Source organism: Seriola dumerili, unplaced genomic scaffold (assembly GCF_002260705.1).
Source record: "Seriola dumerili isolate Sdu_G_001 unplaced genomic scaffold, Sdu_1.0 BDQW01000381.1, whole genome shotgun sequence".
NCBI lineage: Eukaryota > Metazoa > Chordata > Actinopteri > Carangiformes > Carangidae > Seriola > Seriola dumerili.
The window spans coordinates 1,194,267-1,214,120 of NW_019174636.1; the positions used below are offsets into that span (position 1 = coordinate 1,194,267).

General features: G+C 39.3%; 1 protein-coding gene across 2 annotated transcripts; it reads left to right on the forward strand.

The window, feature by feature from the left end:
- The first annotated feature begins 4,017 nt into the window (after nucleotides 1-4,017).
- LOC111233242 (C3a anaphylatoxin chemotactic receptor-like) lies at nucleotides 4,018-16,425 on the forward strand. 2 transcript variants are annotated; one of them, XM_022761014.1, is made up of 3 exons: nucleotides 4,018-4,125; nucleotides 11,877-12,054; nucleotides 13,062-16,425. In XM_022761014.1, the coding sequence occupies exons 2-3, from the start codon at nucleotides 11,884-11,886 to the stop codon at nucleotides 13,953-13,955; spliced, it is 1,065 nt and encodes a 354-aa protein (XP_022616735.1). In that variant the 5' UTR covers nucleotides 4,018-4,125; nucleotides 11,877-11,883; the 3' UTR covers nucleotides 13,956-16,425. The 2 variants fall into 2 exon arrangements, with proteins under 2 accessions (XP_022616735.1, XP_022616734.1); XM_022761013.1 differs by lacking the exon at nucleotides 4,018-4,125 and adding an exon at nucleotides 9,221-9,244.
- Nucleotides 16,426-19,854: the final 3,429 nt, after the last annotated feature.

Below are 19,854 nucleotides of genomic sequence, written 5' to 3' on the forward strand. Positions count from 1 at the left end.
GGGAATCAGGGACTTCACTGAGTGTCTGCTTGTGTAATAACAGTAAAAACCTGTGAAATATGCAAGTTTTTGTTCTTGACTCTGAATAACATGTTAGAGGAATTAGGCTTAGTTCATTTACTGTTGTCACGACTGTCAGGGTTAGAGGGGTAAGGCTGGACCCAAATGCAGCCAACGCATGGGAGACGGTGCAGATTATTAAACTAACAAAAGGAACTTGTACAACAGCACAGGGAACCACAGGGTATGACAACAGGAGAACATGAACAGGTAACATGAACAGACCGAAAACGAAACCAGACATGAACAAACTAAGGACAAACCAGACATGGACAGCTCGGGGACATCCCAGACATGAACAGGCCACGTGAACAGATTGATGATGATTAGACAGACATGAACAGATCGAGGAAAAGCCAGAGAACAACAGAGAGACAACAGACGAACCGACACAGACAAAGGGAAGCACAAAGACTATATAGACAAGGGAGGCGAGGGTGGTTGAACACAGGTGAGACAAATTAGGGCGAGTCAGACAATCACCACACAGAAAACAGGACCAAGACAGGAAGCAAAAACACTAAGACACACAAGGAACCAAATTACAAAATAAAACAGGAAGTGCATGGGGAAACAGAGCACAAGACAGGGAAGACTAAACTAGACACTAGAAATACCCAAAACACAGAAAACTAAATCAAAAAAGTCCAAAAAACCAAAACCCTGGAGCCTCCAGGCTGAGACCATGACAACTGTAAGTTTAACAAAGTGTCTCACTGCTGAGGGTCAGGAGGAGGAAGTCCAATTAGGAACCAAGCTTTCACAAAAAAAAGCTTTTTTTAAATTTTGATTATTTTTAAAAACTTGGTTTTATTTTAAACAATTTAATGTTTTATTATAATAATTACTTATACATTACATCAAGTATCAACCGTTTTCCCCTTTTTACTTTGTAATTACACAATAAGAAAAATGTTGAATTTCAATTTTTCAGTGTTATAACCTGTAGGTACGCAGTCTTTACAAAAACGCTTAGGGTATAATTTATGGTAACTAAAATATGACTGGCCTTAGCTCTAAAGTCTTATCGACCATTCAAAGTGGCAATATGGGGGTTCAGTATCTTGCCCAATGACACTTTGGCATGTGTACTGGAGGAGACGGGAATCGAACGGGAATCGAACCACTGATCTTCTGATGTGTGGACAATCCCCTCTACCTCCTTCGCCACAGCAGCACATTTCTCCTTTTCTCTAAAATGTCCAATCACTATACTTCTTGTTTCCTTCCAACGCACCCACATTTAAATACCAGCAGGAAGTAGTAGTCTGTTTTATTGGGACCTGATTCATGAGTTTTGCAGGTACTGGACATAGTGAAGTTTTGACCTCATCGTGGCAAAGTCAGACCTACATCCTCTTGAAACAATAAGGGTGTTTACAAAATAGATAAAAGCTGATGATGATGAGATATTTGAGAGGATAAATGAAGAAATTGACCTGCTAGAGGAAAAAGTCAGTGGCTCGGAATTAGAGTCCATCCTCTAGTTTTTGAGATGTTGCAGTCTGGACCGGTGTCACTGGTCTGGACCAAAGTGGTGGACTGAAACCAGACTCTGTGCAGGAAGATGGGTGGACATTTATCCCTAAAACTGAATCAAATCTGATCTAGAGCAACATGTTCGAAATCTGAGGAATCACAGTGAAACAACTTCACTTTGTGCCACTAGAGGGCAGCAGACACAAGAGAATCCCTAACACGTGAAGGCAACACTAAACTTTAACCTTCAGTTACACAGCTAACACCAGCCCTGATCATAATCTCAATCTAAACTGTAATTAATCCTGAATTAAACCAAATCTGAATGTTCAGTCAGCTGTCAGAAACAATGTCTGTTGCTTTTGTTGAAGTGTGTATCACTTTTTGTTTAATGACTTCCCTCTGTGTGCTCAGGATATTGCTGTCATGACCTTTTGCAACATACGGTCATGCGCCCTGTGTGCAGTGATGTGATTGGCCGAGGTGAGGGGAGCGGTGAAAGAATGAAATTGAAACATTTTTCAGTGGCAGGAGAAAAGAAAGAAGAAAGTGGTGAATTAAAGGGGAAAGAGTGGAGCCAAAGAAGAGTTACTCACTTCCTGCAGGACGCACTCATTTTGTTTCAAACTAGTTGAAGGTTGGGCTTCTTTTTAAAAGTTTTACTTTCATCCAATAATTTATCTGCACTTACTTTATGTTGAATACACTATTTATAAAGGGTTTATAGGCTGTAATTAATATGGCTTTATTACTGGTAAATAAATGAATTACTAATGCTTTATAGATCAGTTATAAGACATGTAAAATCTTTCCCAACAGTAACAGTTCCTCCAGCACATTGTAATTCCCACAAATCCCAGGATGGGTCAGGTGTACTGCAGTGCTAGTGTACCAGAACATTCAGTTCAGTGCCGCAGACTCCACCCTGAAAGTTACTGAACCTTCAGAATCCACTACCCCCCGAGCTAGGACTTTTTGGTGGTTAAAACTATCCCCCCCAGAACTTAATTTAGACCCTGGTCTAAACTCGGGTTGGGGAAATGAGTCCCTCAAAAGCTTCCTGTTTCTCTTGGAAAGTTCCTGCAGTGGAAAGGTACTCTTCCAGTGGACAGTCTCCCCCCCTGGAAAAAGGGCACAAGGCATCTGGTCCCAAATCCATGTATAAACTGCTTATTAATAATATTTATGACTCCAGACTTGATGGATTGTAGAACCTTTTACCATATTTTTCCTTTTACCAACCTTTGCTGATGGTTGATTACAAATTGAACGACCCATGACCCTTAATAATGTCATACTCACATTTATAACTGCAGACTCCGTAATGAGTGCTCACTGGAGGAGCATTTTCCATAACCTGGCAATGACTGATTTATGAAGCATAAGTAAAAGATTTATTAACAGTTACAGCATTAAGCCTTTATAAATGATACATTAACAACATTAGCAAAAACTTTTAACAATGTACTTGTGTCTTTTTTTATTAGTGGTTCTGAAAGTGGTCCTTGAGGGGGCTCATGGGGGTCCCCAGCAATCTTTCCATCAATAATTCCATCCATAAGTAACACAATGACAGAATGTGTGACTATTTTGGCCATAGGGTTCAAACGCTTTCTATAATAAAACATCTAAAAGCAAAAATCTTATCAGATGGGGCCCATTTGACAAGACCTTCTCAGATAAGGGTCTGTGGTCTAATTTGTGTCACTTTAGGGTCCTTGACTTGAAAAAGTTTGAGAACCACTTACTGAAATGCATCAGCACCAGCAACTCAGTTGATCTTTTGCTCTTTTGTGGTCTCTTTATTTGTTTGTCTCTCTATTACTGGAAGCCTGTTCTGAGACAAAGATGACCACGTTTACCGGAAACAGCAGCAAAGGGAAGAAAAAATGAACGTTATGTTTGGCGGTAATCAGAAAAACTCAAAGTCCAGCATTGACCATGATGCATCACTTGGACAAGTTTTCCTTGTGGAATAATGGAGATTATATAAAGTTCTCTGCTGTAATAACACAAGGTCATCGGCCCTGTTCAGAGAGATCTGATTGGTTGAGGAGACTGAGGAGGAAAGAAATAACTCTAGACTCTGATTAACACAAGTCGGTCATTTGATTTGTGTGTTTATACATCTGTGTGTGTGTGTGTGTGTGTGTGTGTGTGTGTGTGTGTGTGTGTGTGTGTGTGTGTGTGTGTGTGTGAATGTGTGCGTGCATGCGTGCGTGTGCCAAGGAGAGGGAGACAAAGTGAGTGTGACTGTGTGAGAAAAAGAGGAAGACAAAGTCAGACGCGCATGACATTAAAAGGGAGGGTGAAAGAGGAAGGGTCTGTGTGTGCATGTTTGTGTGTGTGCGTGTGCATGTGTGTTTGTGTGTGCGTGTGCATGTGTGTTTGTGAGTTCAGCTTCTCGCAATAAAACCACTAGAAGTAATAGTGACACTGGGGAACTTCAGTGTACATAAACACACACACACACACACACACACACACACACACACAGCTCATGAAGATGCGTCTTCACTTCTGCCTCTGACCACTAAGACTGAAGCAGCAGACCTCAGCGCTGTGATATCAGCTGGACATCTACAGGTAAGTCAGGACATTTCTGATTTCACAGATGATCTTTGTTACACATTACACAGTAAACACACTTGTTGCATGATGTGTTTTTACCAAATACATTATATTTGAAACAGAAACACTGGCTGGATTATATTCACTGGCAGGGTTTAGGGAGAGTAAAGAGCTGTAGTATGGAAGTCGTAGTGAGGTGGTTGGAATTTATAGTAGAGGATTTAGGCAACAAAAACACTTTTGGTAAAACTTCAGTGATGTTGGGACTCGTGTGAATGAATAAATTAGTTCCTAAACATCACTGTTAATACAGCAGAGAACTTGAGATAATTTTCATTATTCCACAAGCAAAACTTGTCCAAGTGATGCATCACGGTTGACGCTGGACTTTGAGTTTTACAAGAAGTCTCATCCTTTTTGGAGTTTACTGATTTCCACCAAACATAATGTACATTTTTTTGGAAGTAAAAGTGATTTAAACTTATTTTCAGCCCCATGTTATGTTTCCTCACATCAAACTGGTAATTGTGGTCATCTTTTTGGTCTTTGGTTTTTGCAAAAAACGTCATTTTCACCCACAGATGCTGAAAAAACAAAACAAAAACAGGATGTACAAGTTTAATGTTGGGTTTTTCTTGAAAAAAAAGTAACAAAATTCTTATATTGGCTCATATTGCTTCTAATAATTTCCTGAATTGATTTAAACATTTAAACAAACAACATTTTCACCTCGCAACCCCAACAAAGTGCCCCTTTAATTTTAATTTGATTAAGCTTTCAATGACCTGAAAAGGTAAAACCCTTCTCCTCGTTTAAGAAAAGAAAAAAAGCAAAGATTTGAAAAAAAGTCTGAAAATAAAAAAATAAACCCAACTTCTTTCTTAAAATATCAGATTTATCTTGTGACCCTTTGAGGGGTCCTGACCCTCAGGTTGTGAACCACTAATTTATTGCATTCAGTGAAATATCCAGATTACATGAAACAACATCAGTCAGGATGAGAGTGGTCATGATCTTTTGTAGTCATGACTATTGTCTAATATGATTCTGAGGTCAAATATACATATATATACAACATATAGTGTTTGTTACATGTAACTTTTTCAACAGCATTTAGATATTAGATTTAACATGTCGTTAGTACCTCCTTCATAATAAAGTTAAGTCAATGATATGGGAAAAAAACACAACAGTTATATGTGACCAAGACATTTAAAAATATTTCACTCTTCAACCAGTTTGAATCTGAAGCCTCAACATCCTCTGACCTGTTTATCACCAGTGAGTGGTGTTTTTGTCTTTCTACCACCACAAAAACGGAAGCTGCTCTCTGCTGCTGTCGGGTGAGTGCGTCTAAAGATGATCATTATGTCATTATCTCAAATTTTGTGGACAGAAAAATTTTGTACCTCTTTTTTTTTGATACAAACCATCCTTCAAAATTTTACTTGAAATTCTTTAAAACATTTTTGCAGCCAATTTGTTTTGTTTTTACACAGTTGTCTTGTGAGGAAGTTTGACAACTTTAATGTGACATTAGACACATTTTTTAAACTTATCATTATGAGGTAATGTTGATTGCACAAAAATGACATGTTTCGATCTGAGTTAAGATTGGTTCCCTGTAAGCATCACTTTCACTTTGCAAAAAATGAAGGCTCAATTTATGGCACAAAGGAAGTGCAACTGGCACCAACACAGAAAGAGGATCGCTTTGTTGTTCCAGATAGCAGAAATGGCAGTTGCAGGAACCAAAGACAGCGAAGAGAGAGAGAGAGAGAGAGATAAAAAGCGAGCTGAAACAAGGGTGAACCTCAGACAGACATTCTCGAATCAGGTTTATTGCCAAGTACCTTTTCACATATGAGCAGTTTGATTTAGTGTTTCGGTGCATAACAATAAACATAGTAAGAAGAAAAAATATAAAAATATTGAGATAACGCAGTACTGCACTCCACCAGTACTGCAAGCCGGGTGGCTGAAATGTAAATAGAAACATTTTCCTATTATAATATTTACAATAAAATTTGAAAAAATACTATAGAAATATAAAAAAATATTACAAATATGTACAATGTGCAACAGTTCACAGTATGAAGTATAAGAAAATATATGAGAAATGGAGATGGAGAGAGCCATGGCCAGACTGGGACAGAAATTCAGCTCTGGACTTAATGTCCACAAGCACAGAAATGCAGCGGGTCACCAGTCTTTGTCCCGGTCCCTATGACCCATCTGACAACGCAGAGAACTCAGAGACTTGACAGGGTTCAAAACCACCATGCAGTTGACCCTTCTTCTACAAGATCAGACAATAACAAGCCCTGTGCTGAGCACTGAGATCAGGGTTTCTCATTCAAAGTGGGATACTTTTAGTTGTTTCTTGCTTTGGACATGAGCCAAAGCAGCGCTAAAGCTGGCTAGAAACTAACGATTCATTGAGAATCTAAACAAATGACATGTGTCCTGGTGGTGACCTCTCTGAAATGAGCAGTTGTGAAACAAACTCATTTCTTCTTAGAGACAGTGGCATCAACATTGATACCACTTGGAAACTCAGGTGGAAAGTTGTCTATTGCCACTTTGAAATAATGTGCTTTTTTTAAAAAAAAAATATTAGTTCCCACCAAAGTGCAGTCACACATGAGAGGTTGGGCAAATGTACTTCACACCACAGGTGGAAGTCTGTGGTTGGGTCAGATGGAGCAAGATTCAGAGCTGAAACTGTGAAATGTTTTTCTTCTGTTGTATTGTGTTGAATTTCCTCTCAACATGCCCTGTTCAATGGTGTTTACAGATGCTTGACTTTGTCTCTGTGTGTCTGAGGTTTTTCATTTTTTCAATACAGATTACTAAAACTTCCATTGGATGGCCAAAAGTCTTTAATATGTAAATGTCATCATGGATTTATTTTTTCGATCTACTTCCTGCAGCTGAGCGCAATTATTTGATGCAGTGGACGATTATAAATAACCTGATGGGTGTGATCAGTTTCATGTGGTTTGGAAAGTGTAATGAGAGTTTTGTTTAGGCAACAACCTGTGTGATCACTGCGCTTAGTTCTTAGATCTGGTGGCCAAAACAGCGAAAAGATGCGAAGCCGATCTTTCTCGTGCACACGTGACTGTGATGGGAAACACTTGAGGTTAGTTACAGGTAAAGGAAACACCAGCTTCTCACAAACTTCTCACTAATTTCCTTGAGAAGTGTCCACGACCACATTACATGTTAATTGTGGGTATATATAAGTTCCTTTTTAGTGTCTTCCAGATGCACATAGCTGCAGTTAACTTTCTTTTTCCACACAATCTTTTTTCATAAAGATGAAATAAAAGGATAATGAACAGACAGTCTTTCCTGGAAGATGTTTACATACATGTTTCTCAACTTTATTTTTCCCCTAAATAAGCTTTAAGGTTTGAAATTCCTCTTGTTGTAATTCCAGACTCTTTGGCAGCATCAAATTTGTCTTGTGTTTCAGCTCTTTCTGACGCTAGATGATGTGTACTCTGAGTGAAATGTTTTTTATGGCCACAATTTCTGAGCAGAGGCGCATCCGGCAGGCAACCAGGCAAATGCTTGGGACCCTAAGGGGAAAAGGGGCCCCTGATGGCCCCTTATATTGGCACATTTTGCAATGACAACAATAAGCCCCCTTAAACCTCCGTTAAAGACACTATACAGTGCTGCTGCCCCAAACCCCTCTAAGTGGGGCCCCTGACGATGAGAGCTGTACCAATTTACCCATTGCCTGCATTTGAGGCGTTTAGGGGACATTTGTAAATTGTAGCATCTACCAATAGTCTGCATGTGAGGCATTTAGGGGACATTTGTAAATTGTAACGTCTACAATGATGATGATCTATAACATTGATAGGGGCCAATTTGCATAATGAGAACTTTAACTTTTGATACTTTCATACTTGTTAATAACACTTAAGTAAGTGAAATATTCTCATACAAGTGTCACTTGAAATGCAGTATTTGTATATGTGTGTTTTTTTTGTGGAGTTTTACAGTTAAAAATCAGTTTCTCTTTGCATTCAGTGTTTCTCAACAAAACACAGTCGGTGTACTTGAGGTCTTACAAACACTTCCTTCCTTTTTGTTATATTATGAAACTGGCATTGTTTACATCCATGTTTACTTGCTGGCAGTCTTGTTCTTCCCTGTATTTCCTGGTGCATTACAGCATCTTAAGATCAGAGGAATAGAGTGATACCAATGGCAGAAATGTTTGCTGGAAACCAAACCAAATGTGAACACACTCACACAACTGATAGATGCATCTATCTTTTGATGGATAGATAGATGCAGCAAAGGCCGTCCAATGCGGGACTCGAACCGGGGCCAACTGCAGCGAGGACTATAGCCTCTACACATGAGACGCCTGCTTAGACCACTATGCCACACGACGCCCCGATACTCTCAGTTTTTGTCGGTCACATGATCTCTTGGGTTCATCAGATTATTGAGATTATGTCTGTCCTAAACAACACCATCAGCAGCCAACTCTTTTTCTTTTCCTTTGAAGGTCAATGACATTTGTTACCACTGTTAAGGTTGTTTTAAATTTAAAATACCTTCACCTTGTCGTCCTCAGCCTATTGAAATGAATTTCTTCATCTCCTTTAGCAATTTATTTTGGCTGAAAAGTTTGAAGTTTTCAGGTCAGATTTCGGCGACTGCCGGAAATCTTTCGCCACGTTTAATTGAAATGATATCGAGAGAAGAGAAATCCCAGCTTTATTGCAGAACACCGACCATTGGCAAATGTTTTTTTTTGTCAACTTTTCTAAAAAAAAATCCCTTCTGTTTTGTACAAAACCACAATGGAAACCCGGCTAATGGCTTGTTTTTTGTGCATTTTATTCCTGCATGTCTTAAATATACATGTATGTACATGACTCATGAGTACTCAGCACACCCATCTTTGAACTTCGTTTTGATCTCAACTACGTAGTTGAAAAGTTTCGTGGCTGTATCTTGCGCAGTTGTGACACTATCAACAAATGTACGAAACTTAAACCTCCTCTGTGTCATTTCCTGCTACAACATGTCTCCAGGTCAGGAACACATTTTGCCATGATGAGACACACACGGTGAAAACAATACCAGCGATGCTGTCACGCAGGTAATTAAGTTAATAGTTATCATTAAGTTGTTAGAATGGATTTCAGGTTCAAGTTGTATGGCGCCAATTCACAACATAAGTAATCTCAATACAATTTCCAAATAGAGCAGGTCTAGACTTTCTATTTATAGTAATATTTACAGAGACCCAGCAATTCCCACCAAGAGCAGACTTCCTTTTAAGAGGCAGAAGCCCTTAGCAGAACTGAACTCAGGGTGGGTGGCCATCTTCTACGGCCGGTTGGGTTGGGAGTGAGAGATAGAGAGAGAGCGAGAGAGAGAGAGAGAAAGAGCGTGCAAGAGCACAGAGGAAAAGAACAAGAACCTGCAGTGATTGCAATATTAATAATAATGATAGTAGCGGCAGTGACAGCAATAGTAATGTAGTAGCAACTGTAGTGCTGCTACTGATAAAAGGACAAATGACGGCTAATAACATTAATAATAATCATTGTTAATTGTAGCAAATTTGAGCAGGTTTAGCAGCAGGTGTTAGACAGGATCATGGGGCAGTAGGTGGTTTGCAGTTGCAGGTCCAGACTCTACAGCTCTGGAGGTTCACACAGACACACACACAGGTTCTACCTGATGTTGACCAATGATTAGTGCTGAGGAAACTGTGTCACCATGTGATCTGTTCAGTAGCTGATGTGGAGCTTTTAGATCGTATCACATAATCAACAGAAGAACCTGTTGCCTTGGCTTAAAACCTGACTTTTAAACTTCATTTCTGACCTTGGAAACATCTCTGGACAAAGTGATCTCACTTCAAGGTCCATTAAAATACTCAAATATGTCCCAAATACTTTATATTATCATTGAAATATAATAAAACTATAATAAAAATCTACACTGCTTTAGTTAAAGACAAAAAATCACAATGATGTAAGCTGCTTTACAGTAGATGATGATTTTCTAACCCAGTCAGCAAACAGAAGACCTGTGATGCGTAACACACACACACACACACACACACACACACACACAGACACACACACACACACACACACACACACACACACACACACACACGGTATATATAGGGTTAAGGTTGTGGGAGTTTGTGATGGTTAACAATAAAACAAAAAGTCCCTCAGCTGTCTCCGTTGCAATGGAGGTCACAGGAGTCATCACCATAGAGAAGAAGATAAGATATGTGACCGACATCTCTCTCACACACACACACACACACACACACACACACACACACACACACATAGTTGTATTAGAAGTCAGCACACACACACACACACCTTGGCACATTCTCAGACACTGAAGCTCAGTGACTCAGCTGGGCACATCTGACTCGTCAACATCACAAACCTGTGTTGATTCATTCGGTCTACTACTGTCTATTTTCAGAGCATCATTTGAAGACTAAAGCTTGTGATCAGAAAATTTGACTTGTTGAAGAGACATTGTGTCCTTTTTTTTTTTTTTTGAAGCTTGTGACTCTAATCTTATTTTCCTTCATCGTAACTCTTGGGCAGTGTTTTTTGCATGAAAGTAGAAAGAGGAAGTGCCCCAAACCCACACTGCATTCATGACCTCAAACATCAGCTTCTGAAATAGATCGGCTCCTTGCTAGAGCATGAACCTGCATTTAGCCTCATCACTGAAAAATAAAACAGGAAGGGAACACAGCTACAAACTCTCTTTGTAAACCATTCATTTCATTTACTCCTTCATAAGGAATCGAGTGTGTTTTTCTCTATTGTGAATATAATGATCTGAATGATGGTTGACTGCCTGTCAGACAGAGGAAGGCAAACTGACTTACATTGTTGTGTTAGCTGGTGTTGAATGAGGATTTGTGGTTGTCACTCTGTGTTTCAGCTGATACAGATAACACAAGTAAAACCCTTCCTGCCTCCAGCTCCATATATATATATATATATATATATACCTCCAGTATAAGTGAACCCATTTCTGAGGTGAAACTATAGGCACAGTTTGAACTTTAAGGTTGGGGGTTCACAAAAAAAAATATAGAGGAAATGTAATGTGTACAACAGATGCTTTGTTTACATGAAAATTAATGGTCAGGTTACCAGCAGGTGCATTTTCATATCCTGACTAATATGTTTGATGAGTGATGAAATATCATGAGAAACCGAACAAACCGCAAAACCCAACAGTCAACCAGATCCCAGCTTTTAACAGAGATGAAGACCTAACGAGTTCCAGGTGTTTCCAGGTGTTTCCAGGACTGACTGGACCACATGCATACCTTTCCAAACCGAGTTCAGATTAAACCATGCCCACTTCCGAATTGGTTAGTTTTAGCGCTGGGGCTTCTTTTGTCACGTCAAGGCTGTCTTCATACGGAAGTGGGCGTGGTTTCACATAAACTGAGTTGGAAAATCAATAGATGCGATTGGACCGCGTTCGCTGCAGGAGCAGGTGCTATAGCAGCAACGATGCCCCCATTAACGTCAGCAGCAGCTGCAGTGATATTCTCACACCTATGGGTGTACCATGAATTTTCTATGAAGCTATTGTGTAAAAAATATACTGAACTTGAGTATTTTGTTTGTTATCCCCTTAAAACTCTCATCTTTTGCTCACTGTCTGTTAGAAACAGCAGTTACTATGATGGGTTACATTAGGTTTCATTTTTTCTCTGTTTGCAGCCACACTATGTCTCTCAATGGCTCTGTCGCCCTCAAGTCCTCCAACAATGACAAGGCAACGACAGTGGACATCGACGCCATCATGGACAACGTCACCATCGTCCTCTACACTCTGACTGTGGTTCTGGGCATCACAGGGAACTCTATGGTGATCTGGGTGGCTGGATTCAAGCTCAAGGTGGATTTAAGATAGACGTGAAAGAAAGTCTGTCCACACTAGTTGAAAAATATACGTAATATATCATTACATACATTGACTCACAGGGGTCATTTGTCTTTTACTATTGGTGTTGGTGCTCTAGGAAATTTTCCTGAAACATATGTACTTTTACGTAAATTACATTTTCAATGCTGGATTTTTACTTTTATGAGAGTATCTTTACAGTGTGGTCTTAGTACTTTCACTTGAATAAAGGATCTGAATACTTCCTTCACCACAGGGCTACATACTGTACATGATACTATGCTATCAGGCTGAGGCTAAAGCTAGCGTAACACGCATTTCATGATGGATATGGAAATAAGCAGCCATGTTTGTGTACTGAAGCCAATTAGCCCTTATCCTATAGCACAGTATTATGAATTATAAATATGCAATTGAAATGTTATTTGTTACTATGCAACTTTTGAATGTTTTGGATGGTTACTATGAAAGAAAAAACACTGTACACAGTATACTCAGTGGTGTAGTGCATGAAGTCTGACAGGGCGGTGTTGTCCCAAATCAAACACTGCCATTGTGCATTTGATTATCGCCTGTTGGCTGCTTTACTCACTTGGAAATGGACATGGAAATTAGTCTGCCATCAGCATCGACGTCGACGTCGCTGTTTGAAAATAGTTTGGCGCTTGTCGAGGGTGAGAAGTGTCCATCGTATCAGACTCAGTTTTTTCACAGTTTTGAGTGCACCATCCGGGTGCATATAGCACATAGCACTGCATGTTGCCAAACTTGTCATTGTGAACGCATTTGTTCTCAAAATATGAAGTGTGAGGATGGAAGTACGCAAATTTAGAAACAGCAAGCGTTTCGCCATGTGCTGAGCCTACTGCTAAGGCATGATTAGACAATAGCTGCTTGGGGGTAACTTTCCAATTTTTTTATAGATGTGGTACCTAACATTTCTCTTCCTTTCTTCTCTTTTCCTTTTTCTTTATGTTTTCTCTCTTCCCCCCTCTGTTCAGCCGAAGGTCACCAACGTCTGGCTGGTGAATCTGGCAATAGCCGACCTGATCTTCTGCTGCACACGAGTCTTCTCCCTCACGAAGAAGCTCTTCTTTGACTACTGGCCCTTCGGTGTTTTCCTCTGCAAGTTCAACGGCTTCTTCAAATATGGCAACATGTTCTGCTCCGTCTTTCTTCTGGCTGTCATCAGTTTGGACCGAGCGCTCTGCGTCTGGCAGCCCGTCTTCGCCAAACGACGGCGCACCCTGTTGGTGGCGAGGGTGGTGGCCTTCTGCGTCTGGACCATGGCAGCGGTCTTCAGCACTCCGTACTTCGTCTACCGCCAAGTCTACCTGGGGAAGAACAACAAGAGTAAATGTTCTCTGGAAGTGAAGGAGGCAACGGAGGGGGACAACAGCACCAAACTGGCTCTCTACTCCATCCGCTTCATGTGTGGCTTCATGTTGCCTTTCATGGTCATCCTCATCTGTTACATCCTGGCCGGCGTGGGCATCCGACGTACCCGTCTGTCGGGGAAATCCCGCCCTCTACGTATATTGGCATCACTAGTCATCGCGTTCTTCCTGTGCTGGGCGCCGTACCACTGCCTCCTGCTGGTCAAGATGGTGGACAGCAAGAACAAAGTGGTGAAGATCTGGCACCCTTTGGCGAAGGGCGTCGCCTACTTCAACAGCTGTGTGAACCCGCTGTTGTACTTCTGCATGGGGCTGGATGTGAGAGGGCGGTTCAAGCAGAGTCTGTCGGGGGTGTACAAGAGGGCTCTGGCGGACGACGTGGAAGGACAGACAACTCAGTCCAACGAGCGCTCTTTGGACGACAGCAGCGCGTCGAGACACACCAATGTTGTGGTGGCAGGGAGGAGCCAGACGTCAGTGGATGTAGCCAATGTCTGAGTCTCTCCCAGTGGTCGCCAAGCTCAGAGGATCATACACGTGGTTTTTCATGTTTTAGTGGAAGTTAAAGCATCGTACAGGATCAAACATGTTTCAGAGGGAAACCAAAGTGTACAGGGTATAATCACTAGGTGAATGTATGTTTTTAAGTGCCCCAGATATGTCACGAAAAGAGTGGAAGGCTGGGGAAAAGAGTATTTTCAAAAATTACATATATCAACATATATTTGGCATATACCAAGAAGAATGAAACAGTTAGTGCAGACACAACATTAGAGCTTGGGAAATGGATTTTAAATGCATTTAATTCATTATTTAACTTTTTGAAAACCAACAATCCTTAAGATTTAAGGTGTCGGTTGTGTGCAGTCTTTACCTACATCATACCTGGGTTATTTAAAAAAAAATGTATGACAGGGAATGATGTTTTAGCTGATTACAGTCAGAGTTAGATTGTCTTTAACTTCCTTTGGGTGGAAGTAATGTATTTAAGAGAGAAACAGAATCAGTGGACGGGGTATAATTATCTAAGGGATTAAAATCAGATCCTTCAGATAGGATTTGATGCTCAGAAGTTGTTGTTTTTTTTAGTTAGTTTAGGAACAAGAGTGAGATTAGGTTAGACCCTCTACTCTCTGGAAATGAGTTTAAAGTTTTAGCATCTGAAATCTAAATACAGACCTAATATGTCAGCTAATGTATTTTTATATGATTGCTAGGGTTAGCTAGTCACTCAAAACCAGAAGTGATTGGATCTATTTATGCTTATAATATTTTACAGGGATGTAAAAGAGAAGGATTTTGATATAAAAATACTCAAATACCAAATAGCACAACTAGCTGCAAAGAAACAAGTCCAATCTATTGATTCATTCTCTACATATCATGTTCATAGTTAGAAAACCTTTTGTTTTAGTATGACAGTATGACAGTGTGTACTAGTACGACTAATAGGCAGACTGTGAATGTGCCATGGGTGAGGTAAAAGGTTAAACGAAAGTTCCTCCTTCCAGGCATCTGCTGATTTCTTTATTTCAGGAAGATACGAAAGTTTAGAGATGTGAAACTCGATGGTGAGGACAGCAACATGAAGACGGCATGTTCTTTATTTTTGTGTCACAGGACGACGATGCTGTGAACTGTCTAACAATAACCACTGCTGAATGTCCTCTGAAGCATGGAAGCATTTAACTCTTTGACACCCACATCCCGAATGAGGCAAGTTTATTAGTACAGCACCTTTTCAACAAGTGCTTTACACTTTGTCTTCTGGATCAGATTTTTTTCATGCAATTTGCACGAAAAATCCTCAATACAATCGTTCTCTAAAGGCAAATTCAAGGACTTTCAAGAGTTTTGACCGAAGCCTCTGCTCCCAAGTACAGAAACTCACACATTTGTTCATAATGAGCAAAGATATAAAACCACGGGTATGGTGCTTTAAATCCTGAGACTATCCTTTTTTCTATTGACTGTAAGTTTTATTTCCTTCCATACAGTAGTAAATACTCATTGCTGTATTTAAAACACTCCTCTTTGATATAAATGTCTAAATTAACATTGAATTTCGTTCGTCGTAACTGCTTTGGACTGCTGACCTTATGGTGAAGAGACTGACTGGATAAATGATCTTTAAATGTTCATATACGCAGGTCAGATTTTCCCTGCAAAACATGTCTGAATTGTGTTTGGATGCATGTGATTGAAGTGTCAGATGAAAAGTGAAACTGTGTTGAGTTTGAAGGGAAAGGAAGGAAGGCCGAGGGGAGGAAGTGAGACTAGAAGAAGGAAACACAGTGATAACTTTAGTCATGACACTGTTTTGTGTACAGAGGCCACACTGAAGGTTAAACTGAAACTGAATAATAATTTCATTGCATGTAAATAACTGGCCACTTTCTGTGTATATTTTTCAATTCCTAGCATCAGCAGCGCTCAGACTTCAACAGACAGGTTTCATCGGCTGTGAGTGTGCCTGTAACCTCAGCAGAGATCTGGGCACAGCATTTATGGCCTCTACGGGACACATGCATGTGGACCAAGTCTAATCCTTAGCAACCAGCGCATAAACCACAGCTGTGCTTGCTCTGCAAGTTACTCACACGTCACTAGAATACACATCTGTACAATCAGTTTATCTTGCACTTGCTGTTTCTTCAGGTTTTATGGCCTTTCTGCTCTGCTGTGTTCAGCAGCAGCTGCAACACAGTGAATAGCACTGATTTTAGCTCACACAATGCTACACTCTGATTTATAATTCACAGCAATGACAGATTATAAGCTTCTGAGTAATGTGACCTTACTTTGTAGACACTGCCTGTAATATGAAAATGAAAGCTTTTACAGATGTGGGGATTTACAGTTGTGTTTAAACTGTTTAACTGTGCATCAAGGTGTCGACAGAGATGCACAAAAGCTGCATCAGATTTATCAGTGTTAAGACAAAATAATAAAAGTTTTATCAGTTGTAGTGTCTTTTAATTCTTAGATGTCTGTTCCACACCAACCGTGTCTCCTACACATCATCCTTATATATTAATTAACGGTTAACTCTCAATTATACTGTGAAAGCAAATGTAATCGCTGGCTGACATATATTTGATGCCTCTGCAGCGGCAGCAGCCAGAGCCAGAGGCATATTGTTTTCAGGTTGTCCGTCCCGTTCTCGTGGACACGATATCTCAGTAACACCTTCATGGAATTTCTTCAAACTTGGCGCAAACGTTCACTGGGACTCAAGAATGAGCTGATTAGATTTTGGTGGACAAAGGCCAAAGGTCAAGGTTTTGGTGACCTCACAAAATGCCTGTTTTGGCCTTGTGAACAAGATATCTGGAGAACTCCTCATGGTCAAAGTGAACTGGGATGTAACCTGAAAGTCTGAGTGGAGGAGGCAGACGGCCACGAGGAGGTGATTCCATGTTTTGAATGAATGAATGAATGAAGTGCTACATTTCCAAACTGGTGGTAAAAACACTTGAACATATGATTAAGATTATAGGGGAAGGATGGTGGTTTTGATTAAATGTAAATAAACACATTGTGTCTGAGGTCGCTATGAACATGTAACCAAGCTCAGCCTTTAAAACGTGTTTATTTTGACTAGATGAAATACTTGAAAATATGCTGATACAGTAGATTTTTTTAATCAAGAACATTCTGACCACAAACTTATCATTATGGTATCAGTGGCTAAACTCTGATGAAACTTAGTTCCTCCTCTGAAAAGCTGAAATCTTAACAGAAAGATGAAAAGGGAAAAGAGGATGTGACATTGCAACTAGGCACATCAAAAGGTTGTGAAACCGTCATATTAATATCTCAGACATTGGGCACATTTCCAAACTACTCTCTTCCTCTCAGCCTCTGTGGTGGAGGACAGAGCCCTCGCTTTGGTACAGTGGACTGTTCTGGGTTCCTTTTTTTGTTGTTGTTGTTGTTGTTGTTTGCATGACAACATAAGGTGTTATCATACACATCACATTTAAATCTGTTTAAAAGTTCTCAACTAACAACATGGCAGGCACAGGCACACTACTGAGATAACAGAGAAAGAACAAAAGAATTCCACATCGACATCGTGTCTGTGATGTCGATTGTCTTTGTGCCTGCAGAACTGTAATCACAGACAGAGACAGACTGCCATGCGTGTTTAAACCGGTACCTTTTTATTCCAGTAATTAAAGGTCAAGAATGGAGCAAAGTACATAGGAAAGGATATACAGTATCAGGCTGCCAGGGTTCAAGGAAGATCTGTTTTACGTGGTGTTTAGTTGCCTCTTCTGTTTGACTCCAACACTCGGCTTCATTGCAATCATATGCTATTGTATTTATTTAATGCAATCATATATATTCTTATTTATTTTGTATGTCATGCCTTCAATTGCTATTTTATCTTTTTACTGTGTTTTGTAAGGCGTCCTTTATAAAAATGTATCATCATTATTATTATTATTATTATTATTATTATCTTTGCTCAAAGAACATCTCCAGGTATGTTTCATGACATATAAGAACACTTCGGTTTGATTATTAATTCATGTCTGATATAGTTTTTTCCACAAATAAAACCTCAAGTGACCACCTAATCATTCTAAAAATCACATCTACTTAAACTTACATAAGAAAGAAAACGATTCAGTGAATATGCAATTTTATTTATTTATTGTTTAAAAGTTCCACTTCACACTTGTTCAAACCATGATTGGCTAAAAACTAATTGGGATCATCAATCAAATCAATGAGCAGTGATTGGAAGGGGACAAAATGACTTCCATTACCTCAACCACAGAGGTCATGTTTTCACCAGTGTGTTTATCAGTACTGAACCAATTTGAGGGATCCGGATAGAGGGGAGGATCAAGAACTCAAGATCCAATCTACAGAGTTGTACTTATCATCATTAACAGTAACACACTGCGCAGACTGCACCAGCAGCGCCGAGGAATGCTTACATCAGTATATCCTTCAACATGCAACTATTAAAATTTCACAGTAACGATAGCAGTTGTGACATATAGCAGTGAGACAATTCGTACAGCTGTAGAGTAATAATCATATAATGCTACAGGTCATCGTTTCACACAACAGGAAGTAAAACCATACAGCTGTGTTATGCAAGGATAAAAGACAATAAATAAATGAAGCTATACTAGAGAACAACAGACATGTGAAGGATTGTGATTACAAAAACAGGTAAGAGAATAGGTGAGACACTTGTCATTGAGGCACAGATGTAACAATCTCACAGTAACAACAATTTATAAAAATCAGGATTCAAGTGATTAAATTCAGAAATGGCACAATGTCAGATTTTGTTATTATTATAAAAATGATTACAAAAGACTACATTTGTTTATTCTCTTCACATTGACTTTCATAAACCTGTAATTTGATCTTCAAATTGTCACAGTAAAAGACACCTGAGATTAAAAGCTCTTAATATTCATCCATATGTGACCTGATTTTCAAAATTCAAATTAAGTGCAAATCATTTCCCAGATGTAGCTCAGCAGATAACTGCATATTTCAGGGAACTCTTTCAAATGTGGACAGAAGTACTAAAATTTCAAGATTTATTTTTGCAATAAATGCATCCACTATTTTCTCACATGAATAATCTAGGTGTCAAATCGTACATACAAGGTAAATCTAGTACACTGTAAAGAAAGTATATTTCAGCAAAAATATTACCCACAGAAAAAAAAATTATTCACTAAAAAGCTTGCTAACTTGCCTAGCACTAGCAAGTTAGCCTAGAAATCTAATGTTAACGTTAACAAGTAAACAAGTAGACTCTTACAGAAGTTTTGGTATATCATTGATAATAAATGGTTTGCAAATACATTGTATTTTAAGTAGATTTTTTCACATTACATATTAGAAATTGCATAAATAAAGATCTGAGGAAATGTAAGAGTTGTGAATTTGACATCATCATAGTCTAAAACATCATCATAGTCTAAAACATAGGATTACATTACAAGATCACTGAAATCTGTCTCATGGGTAAAAATCTGCCATCTTCAGCCATCTTAAAATTTTGAAATTTCAAGTGGCAAATGGGAATTTTCACAATTAATGGCCCCAAAGGGAACATACAGGTGCTTATATCCACATTTGAAAGACTGTTGCAGTTTTCTGCTGCACTAATGGTGTTTTCATTAACAGTTGAGAGTTGTGAGCCTAAGCTTGATTTACTGCCATGTGATGCACACAAACAAACATGTGAACAAACAAGTTGTGTTGTGCTCGTATTTCCAGCTCTTCAGCTTCAGTGGAGTCTGTGTTTTGTGAGACAAACTGGGTTGTTAAGGTTTTAAAAAAAAAACCCACTGAAATAATTTAAATAAGACTAAGTTAGATTACTTTAAATATTACATACAGTGCATGTTTGTTT

What these genes read in the sequence shown, in the direction of transcription:
- LOC111233242 (XM_022761013.1), top strand. An exon ending in TGGCTGGATTCAAGCTCAAG is followed by an intron (nt 12,055 to 13,061) that starts GTGGATTTAAGA and finishes CCCTCTGTTCAG; the next exon opens with CCGAAGGTCACCAACGTCTG.